The sequence below is a fragment of the Limulus polyphemus genome, unplaced genomic scaffold (assembly GCF_000517525.1).
Source record: "Limulus polyphemus unplaced genomic scaffold, Limulus_polyphemus-2.1.2 Scaffold736, whole genome shotgun sequence".
In the NCBI taxonomy this organism is placed as follows: domain Eukaryota; kingdom Metazoa; phylum Arthropoda; class Merostomata; order Xiphosura; family Limulidae; genus Limulus; species Limulus polyphemus.
The window spans coordinates 123,463-133,587 of record NW_013666346.1 but is presented as its reverse complement, the minus strand read 5'-3'; the positions used below and the strand labels follow the sequence as shown (position 1 = coordinate 133,587).

General features: G+C 35.3%; 1 protein-coding gene across 1 annotated transcript in view; it reads left to right on the top strand.

Moving 5' to 3' along the window:
* Nucleotides 1-135: 135 nt before the first annotated feature.
* Nucleotides 136-10,125, top strand: part of LOC106460255 (MAM and LDL-receptor class A domain-containing protein 1-like) — an 83,473-nt gene continuing 73,483 nt past the window's right edge. Inside the window, exons 1-4 of the mRNA XM_022386924.1 lie at nucleotides 136-642; nucleotides 3,412-3,731; nucleotides 7,936-8,118; nucleotides 9,396-9,506. Coding sequence (XP_022242632.1) covers nucleotides 3,728-3,731; nucleotides 7,936-8,118; nucleotides 9,396-9,506 — 298 coding nt within the window. The 5' untranslated portion in view covers nucleotides 136-642; nucleotides 3,412-3,727. The remainder of the gene's footprint in view (nucleotides 643-3,411; nucleotides 3,732-7,935; nucleotides 8,119-9,395; nucleotides 9,507-10,125) is intronic.

Sequence of the window (10,125 nt, the reverse complement as noted above, 5' to 3'; positions counted from 1 at the left end):
CGGAAAAAATTATCCCAGCCACTATTAATTTGCCAGTTTCTACAACAACCAGAGAAAATGATCCAGCCACTATTAATTTGCCAGTTTCTACAACAACCAGAGAAAATGACCCAACCACTATTAATTTGCCAGGCTCTAAAACAACCAGAGAAAGTTATCTAACCACTGTTAATTTGCTAGAGTATACAACAACCGAAGAAAATGATCCAACCGCTGTTCATTTTCCAGTTTCAACAACAACCAGAGAAAATGATCCAGCCATTGTTAATTCGCCAGTTTCAACAACAACCGAAGAAAATGACCCAACCACTGTTAATTTGCTAGAGACTAAAACAACCAGGGAAAATTACTTAACTACTGTTAATTTGCCAGAGTCTATAACAACTAGAGAAACACCTAAAACCTCTGAAACATTTACAACTCCTAAAATAATAGATTCAAAAACAGCAATACCAGAAGAAACTACAACTATTGAACAGGAAGAAATGTCGTTAGTTCCTAGCACTGATCAGTTTTCTTTGAAAACTGAACACTTCACAGAATACACAATGACATCAGACAAGATCAACCTAAGTATATTAGAAAATCAAACAGTAACAGAATCTTCAGAAGATTTCACATTTTCATCCAGTTTTACAAGCGGTAAGTGTTTTATTCTTATATTATATGGTATTTTTATAAATTTTAATGATTAATATCAAATATATAAAAAGAGCCTACAACTAATATAGAAAAAGAGGAGGATCTCTTGACACTCAGGTTATTACTTGTTCTTCACGTCAGAGTACTTTCTACTTCTCCCTGTACTTGAAAAATAATATCTGTAGATAGCTTAAGCGTCCCCTTTACTCGCAAAATTATACGTAGATAGAACAGACGGTCTGTTTACTCGCAAAATTATACGAAGATAGAACAGACGGTCTGTTTACTCGCAAAATTATACGTAGATAGAACAGACGGTCTGTTTACTCACATAATAATATCCTTACATAGAACAGACGGCCTGTTTAATCGCATAATAATATCCTTACATAGAACAAACGGCCTGTTTAATCGCATAATAATATCCTTACATAGAACAGATGGCCTGTATACTCACATAATAATATTCTTACATAGAACAGACGATCTGTTTACTCACATAATAATATCCTTACATAGAACAGATGGCCTGTTTACTCACATAATAATATATTCACATAGAACAGACGGCCTGTTTACTCACATAATAATATTCTTACATAGAACAGGCGATCTGTTTAATCGCATAATAATATCCTTACATAGAACAGACGGCCTGTATACTCACATACTAATATCCTTACATAGAACAGACGATCTGTTTACTCAAATAATAATATCCTTATATAGTACAGACGGCCTGTTTACTCACATAATAATATATTCACATAGAACAGACGGCCTGTTTACTCACATAATAATATTCTTACATAGAACACACGATCTGTTTACTTACATAATATCCTTACATAGAACAGACGGCCTATTTACTCAAATAATAATATCCTTATATAGAACGGACGGCCTGTTTACTCACATAATAATATCTTACATAGAACAGACGGCCTGTTTACTCACATAATAATATCCTTATATAGAACAGACGGCCTGTATACTCACGTAATAATATCCTTACATAGAACAGACGGTCTGTTTACTCACATAATAATATCCTTACATAGAACAGACGGCTGGCCTGTTTATTCACATAATAATATCCTTACATAGAACAGACGGTCTGTTTACTCACATAATAATATCCTTACATAGAACAGACGGCTGGCCTGTTTACTCACATAATAATATCCTTACATAGAACAGACGGCTGGCCTGTTTATTCACATAATAATATCCTTACATAGAACAGACGGTCTGTTTACTCGCATAATAATATTGTTAACTGGAATATATAATATTCTCTTGATCCATCAAGAGAAAAAGTTTCGAAGCAGATTATCTCGTTTGAAAACAGTGATAGATCTAACTTACAGGCCTAATAATATTTACATAAAACCGTCTTATGTAAGAATACTGCATTCAAAGCTTTGTGTGTTAGTTTAACTGCTTAATTCTGAAACTATAAGATAAATTAGAAATCATATTTTTTTTTTACATTGCTGATCCATAAACGCAAACGGTGGACTGAAGCCAATCTCTTATACCACTTCAGTAATTAACTGAAATTATTGAATACTAAATATTACAAAAGAAAATATAATATTAGGATAACGCAAAGGTACATTAGATACCCCCCCCCGTGACTCAGTAATCTGAGGGCTTATAATGCTAAGAGTCAAGTTTTGGTACCTGTGGTTTACATAGCATAGATAACCTCATTGTATAGCTTTGTGCTTAACAACAAATAAAAAAAAAATCACTAGTTAATATATATACATATATACACAAACATGATAAAACAGTTGCAGGTCTGAAAGTAATTTAAAGTACTATGTTTCAGATCAGTTGCCTATAACGTTTTATTATAACGTAACAAAAATGTTTGTTTTAGATTGGAATTATTCTGCACTTTCAACTGAGAAAGCAGTGTATTATTATTTCCGAGAAACTATAGAGCCGAAGCGTGGTATTATTGGACAGAAAGTCCAAGTTAAAAATACAAAGACGAGTTTTGTGACATTGTTTGTCTTAACTAAGAAAGTTTTAACCTTATCCATACATGAGTAAACGGCAAGGTCAGGGACCCCTAGGATTCAATTATAGCTCTACTTTAGTTTGAACTACTGACCAGAGGGAGGACACCCAGCTAGCAGCACCCACCTTCGCAGAGGCTTTGTCCTGGTTCTGGAAATTATTATATAAATTGTCAGTCGCTTTTATAACGAACCCTAGGCTGAAAGTGCAATTAATTATGCTTAGTGTTCAGTAGCATTACGGCTTGAGCCTTGGATCTTTCGACCAGTAGAACAGAACGCTAACCACTAGGTCATGACTGCCCTATAATTAAATTAACAATAAATCACTTTTCTTTTCCTATTATGTGTGAGTTCTTGCCATTTTGAACTACACTGCGTTACCAAAGGACAATACAGAGGAGGTGTAGTGTCTCATTGTTAGGGGTTCTTATCGTAATCTGTGAACCTAATCTTTTTTTTGAGAGCGACTGATTTTTTTCTTACCCTTGACATTTTTATTAGAAAAATAACTTTTGTTTTTTGTTTGTTTTGTCGCAAAGCTACACAATAGGCTATCTGCACTCTGTCCACCACGAGAATCAAACCCCGGATTTTAGTGTCGTAAGTCCGGAAACTTTCCACTCACCCACTGTTGGAGGCTCGTAACTTTTGGTAACGCTTACTTCTGTTCTTGCCCCTTACATTATATATATATATGCACTCTTTATAAGGATTTCTTCTGTTCTTGTTACTTTAGGACCTTCTGAGGAGGGAAAAGAGTCACTTTGATCTGGACACCAAAGAACACGACCGTGATAAGAAGTGACCCGGCAACGTTTTTTTGTAAACTTAACACAACTGAGATTACTGATGTAACTTGGGCAAGAAACGGCGTGGAACTGATACCAACTCAAGGTACTAAAGACAACGATACTTTTCGGATCGTAAAAGTGAAAAACGGCTGCGTTTTGCGTATTTTACGAGTGCTGTACGACTGGGATGAAGACAGGATATCGTGCGTGATTAGAAAAAAGGGCCAGAACAAAACTATTAACGTTGACTCCTGGATTAAAATGGGTATGTAAATACTACAACAATTGTTTCTAAATTTTATATATTATGAAGTAAACGTAAAATTCTACACAATGTTTCCCACGTCAGTAATATAGAAGTGCATATTTTATACGAAGTGCAGAAGAAACTATATATATATAGATATATAAATGACAGCAAAATAAAAAAAAACAATAAATTATTTCTTAAGTATTCGAGAACTATATATAAAAAAGATTCAAAATCATATTGATCCACAAATATATATTAGTAATCATTAGTAGGGAAAGATTAAAAAATATTAAGCAAAACAGAAATCTGTTATTTTTTTTTAACTTTTGCTCAAAACTACAAAATAGCTAGCCGCGCATAGTCGTCCCTAATTTTGAGCTGATAAAGTAGAAAGAAGTCAGCTGGTCAACAGCACCCGCCGTCAACTCTTAGGTACTGTTCTCTGACCGAAAAGTGGGATTGGATGGTCACTCTTATAACGCACCTATGACCCTACTAGACCATGAGTAGTTAGGGAGGCACTTCACAGGCGGAAGTTGACATGTCGCCATGACACATGAAGATGGAAGTAGACCCAGCCTACTATATCCTTGAAATAAAAAAATGCCGATATGGATATAGATATCTACGTACACTCAAATCACCAAAATATCTATTTGCGTCGAGTACTGGGTGACATTCCCAGGGGTTGCGCTGCCAGGCACTGCCCCCTCGTGTTAAGACTGGCTGCCTCACAGGAAGTAGAAGAGTTCCTTTATTGTTGTTACCAAAGGTCTTCTGACTGTATGCTGCCCTACTGATTCCCAATATTTTGTTTTCCTAGCTACACCATATGGTATTATGTTTTCCAGCAGTCTCATTCCCTTTGAATATTAATGAACACCTTCTATGGTTGGCAGTTTTACGTTACTAGTGTAGAGAAGGTGAACATCCTACCAGTAGATTTCTGCTGGACTTGGTAAAGGAAGCTTCTCGTGAGAGCTTGTCAGTTTTCTTGTTTAGTTTTACCCATACATGGCCTGGTACTTACATCCAATTGATGATATTACCATGTGGTTACTTCTTTGCTTCCAATCATTTATCAGAGAACCAATCACTCTTGATTTTATGAAGTACTATTCAGAGGCTAATACTATGGTTTCCAGCTCAGTCTTTAGGCAAAGCTTGAATGTTCCATCAGCCTTTATGTAAAATGTTGTTGCCCGCGAAAATGATCAACCAGCTCTTTCACTGTCTTTGCATAAGAACTATCTATGACTATGTTGACAAGGGATTAGTCTCCATGATTTTTACATAGGTACTGGAAAGCATTTTCTACTTTATCATCAGTCCCATCTCTACATTTTATATTTTAGCTGATATCCACAGATTCCAGTGGCATCAGATATTTATTCCACAGGGGGAAATCTAAGGCCTAGTGGTGAAGAATTATCTCTGTAGTGGTTGTATGCCTGTCCACCCGTATCTGTCTCCAGAAGTGTCTTTTAGCCAATACTTTGCTTGGCTGGTGTCTGCAAAATCATTGTAGAATTATTATATTTTAACTTAAAAGGGCAGTGACTAGTTTTGCTTATAAGTGCTGTTTGTGTTCTGCTATGTAGCTGAGGCTTATGAGGTACAATAAGGTTTTGATATGGATAGCTGAAGTACATTCTGTGACTACTCTGAAACAAGTATTTTGCATCTTTTCAACCTTATCTAGCTGCATAGCACTCATACTGATCAATAGACAAGATTTGATACTTCATAAGCAGGTGGCGTTCTTCAGCTCTATTTCCTGCAGCAATTTTTATTACATAGATGCCTTTGGCAGTTCTGGATAATATGGTGTTATTTTTGATTGGTGAAGTTAAGTTGTCGCTCAAAAGCTACCTTCAGGTACTTAATTGTTTCTTCCAGAGGAATAGTAGTGCCCTAAAAGAATGATGACGGCTTGCCCTCATCAACATGCCTCTTGTTGAGTGTGCAGAACATGGCTGTGTCTTTGGCAGGACTGATAACTATTCCTGTACCACTGCACCATTCGCTTACCTTGCTAAGGGATAGTTGCATCTTTCTTTCGATTCCAGCTTTGCTAAAGCCTCTTTTTTTACTCCAAAATGTCACCAGCAAAGGTTAGCACACGGCATAAGTTTGGATTATCAAGACGGACTATATCCATGGTGTAGACGTTGAAGAAGACTGGTGAGAGTGGTGATCCTTCAGGCAGACCAGTGTTGATGTTAATTAAATCTCACCGCTAGTTTCCGTGCTCCACGATGCATTTTATGATAGTTAGTGCAGCTACAATCCATCTTACGCATGTTACAGTGATGTCTGTCTATTGTGAGCATTTTGTCAGTAACAATTGTCAGTCGAGTTCTATTTTAGGCATCTTCCAGATATAAATCTACTGCCAAGGTGTTCTGGCAAGCATCAAAACCTTCCCATATATCAGATGCAAATTCAGCAACATTCATCGGGTTTCTCTTCCACTGCGATATCCACCTAATGATGATGGTAGCATTGACTCAATCTGGTAAACAAGATTCGTAGCTATAGCCCTTTCTGTGATCTTGCTAATGATATTTTGTACGGCCTGCAAAAGGATTGTGATCCTTATACAGTTTGGGTAAGGATTTTATAAAGGCATCAGTAAAAATTTTGGGGATATTACCTGTTGCTCAGTTACACTGATTGTCTAACACTAATTTTAACATGTTGACTTCTGTGAGGTTCCTAATGGCGGAGATTATTACAGCATCTAAGCCTGAAGCTCCTTCCACCTTTAGATGTACTTATGCTTCTGTATATTTCATCCAAGCTAAAGATGACATTCATATCTACATGTAGTTGTAGCTCAGGTAAGGATTGCTATAGCTTGATTTCCTCCTGCATGCCACCATCATAATATTGATTAATATATCTGATCATGACTTGATCTTCATCTTTATGGAGGGTACTGACATAGCTATGTTTTTGTCCATATGCCAGCCAAAAGCTTGTGTAAGCACCAACATGATTGTGAGATTGACCTTGCTCCATTGTTCATTCCATTTGATGTCACGTGCTTTGGACTGGTCCCATGTGGAAAGCACGGGCTTTATTATGTACAAGTCTCGCCTCCTCTGCCTGGGCTAGGTCATACCTTACCCAATCTAGTACACTCAAGGGACCTGTATCTAATATAGTCAAGGCCAAGCCTTTCAAGCCAAGAGTTTTCATTTAAGACAGGTCATCTTTGAAGCCATGTGACTATAAAATTCAGTAATTAAGTACAGTACTACAGAAATTAAATTTAGTATAACCACACCTTGCTAATTATTGTAATTATCATTGTCGAATCGTGCAACAACACTGAGGCTTAACTCCAGTATAAATAGGCTTACGTATCAAAATAGATTCTTCGTTTTTAATCATAATGTTTTCTAGTTTTACTATACAGGTACTGATATTTATGATAATTTCGGAATTTAATTAGCTGATCATTACTGAAGGAGAGTAATCAATATTACATTCAAATTACCACATGGTCTGGTGGTTATGGCATATCGGGTTCAAGTCTCGTCGCCGAACATGCTGGCCTTTTCAGCCGTGGTTGCTTCATAATGTGATGATCAATTCCACTATTCCTTGGTGAAATAGTACTCCAAGAGTTGGCGGTGAATGATGTTGACTAGCTGCCTTACTTCTAGTCTATCACTTCAAAGAATGGTCAGGTAGTTAGGGCGCTCAACTCGCAATCTGCGAGTCGTGGGTTCGATACTCTGTCCCAACAAACATGTTCGCCCTTTCAGCCGTGGGGGCGTTATGATGTGACAGTCAATTTCACTGTTCGTTGGTAAAAGACTAGCCCAAGAGTTGGCGGTGGGTCATGATGACCTTCCTCTAGTCTTACACTGCTAAATTATGGACGGCTAACGCAGATAGTCCTCGTGTAACTTTACGTGAAATTCAAATAAACCAACCTAGTAAAAAAAAAAACACTGAAAAAATTAGAGACAGCTAGAGTAGATGACACTCAAGTATCTTTGCTCGAAGTTCAACAAACAAACCATACATCTGTCACATAAAAAACATTCAAGAAATAAAAAAATGCTTACCAAACAAGAAAGAGAGGGACCTCGGGTCAAAACAGTTTCATCAAATATTAATATGATAAATAGTTTGAATACAAGTGGATTAAAATAGGTGCACCTCTACATGATTGTATTTTAAAACTCATCTACATGTGCAGATCCCAATCCAACCTGTGATTTCCCAAGAATAACCTTCCATCCTCAGCCAACCAAAGTGGTCAAAGCTGGAGGGAACGTGACTTACAGCTGTAATGCAAATGGATATCCGCCACCGAATTTCTTCTGGTTGAAAGATATGGTTCCTATTCCAACAGAAGAGCGATTCAATGTTGATATTCATGGTATTTTCTATTTTCGTTGTAACTTGAGATTTTTATCTATGATTAAAGATATCAAGGTCAAGGAATAACTTTTTAAAACCTTAAGGCAAGAGTTATGAAGTTCAAGAAATAACCTTTTATGAAATTTATGGTTAAAGATATCAAGGTCAAGAAATTATATTTTATCAAATTTATGATTAAAGATATCAAGGTCAAGAACTAACATTTTATGAAATCTATGGTTAAAGGTATCAAGGTCAAGACATAATATTTTTCAAATCGTAAAGTAAGAGTTATGAAGGTCGGGAAATAACTTTTTTAATACCTTAAGGTAAGAGTTATATAGGTCAAGAAATAACCTTTTATAAAACTTAAGGTAAGAGTTATATAGGTCAAGAAATAACCTTTTATAAAACTTAAGGTAAGAGTTATATAAGTCAAGAAATAACCTTTTATAAAACTTAAGGTAAGAGTTATATAGGTCAAGAAATAACCTTTTATAAAACTTAACGTAACAGTTATATAGGTCAAGAAATAACCTTTTATAAAACTTAAGGTAAGAATTATCAACATCAAAAAATAACGTTTTAAAAGCAAGATTGTATAGATGACATGAACTTGGATACTTTGGTTCAGTTATTGGATCAGTTCAAACCTGCTTATAAAAAAGCATTATGAAGCGTTTTGAATCTTATATGTTTTTTAAGTTTTTAATAAAAAAACGCATTTTCAAAGTCTGTGAATAAAACTACTGGCCTTATAGGTTTTATATACTATGCATATCAATATTTTTCTAGCGTAATTAATAATTTTATCACAAATGGTTGGTATTTCAAGCAGCTATTACTCTTTATAATCGTTTTGTTCTTATAACGTTTTCTGATTCTAACAAACACCAGCATTTCAGTACATTTGTATACATCAGGGATATAAACTTTTGTGGAATTTCATACCAAACCAAAAGTTTTGGGGATAACAAGTTTCATGCAAACAAATCCCATCTCAATTTCTGCCTATATAACACTAATAACTATATCTAAAGGTCTGGAGTTATTTAAATTTTAAATAGTGGCTAGAACAGAGACAAGTGTTCTAGTTAGCTCTTCAAAAGGTACGTGTTAAATTTGGACGCATTTTTGTATTGTAGAATGTTATCAGTTTCTGAACTTTGACCATAGGTATTCTGTACTGAAATGTTAATTTAATTCAATTCATACTTACAAAGTGAGAACTGAAATAAGATGTCAGTTATCGTTTAGTCCTGAATTTGTGTGTTTAAAATACTATTTTTTTAAAAGGAAACCTGACTATTAAAGACATTGTAGAGAAAGACGGAGGGAAGTATGAGTGTATAGCCGAAAACGAAAAAGGATCAATTATGTCACGTGGTTCACATCTTTACGTTGGAGGTGAGGGGCCATTTTTTAAATATTCGACAATTCTAACAGCTAGTTATTAAAATTATCTATTTTGTTCAGAACTTATTTTTAAAAAAAAAGTGTTATCTTTTTTGAAATATGACAGACATCAAAGTAAAATAGGAAGTAAGCAGAAGACGCCAAGAACTATGATTAAAAAATATGGCATGTATGCAACGTCCATACTCAAGGTTTACCAATTGAAAAATTATCTCTAATCGACTGTATCTCGTAATTTTTGGGGATATTTTATAGGGTATTTTTACAGTTTCTTTGGTCTAGGGACATGACTACTGTAGTTAGTGAAAACTGTCTATTGAGACATCATGAGCCCAAAAGACATTCGAGTTTAATCCCTTTTACATTAAACTATTTAAGTCATGTTTTAAAGTCATTCTTTGATAGATAATTTAAGACTAAATATTTTGAGTTGACTGTGAAATGGGCGGCAACTGCCTATTAGAGAAACACTTGTAAAAATATATTGGTGATTATAGAGTCTATTTGTGCAGTTCAAGCATAGAGGACGACGTTTTGAAAGTCTTCCTCCTTTTGTTTTCTTTTCTTTTGCTTTTTTTGTGAACTAGAATATCTCAAAATATACAACGCC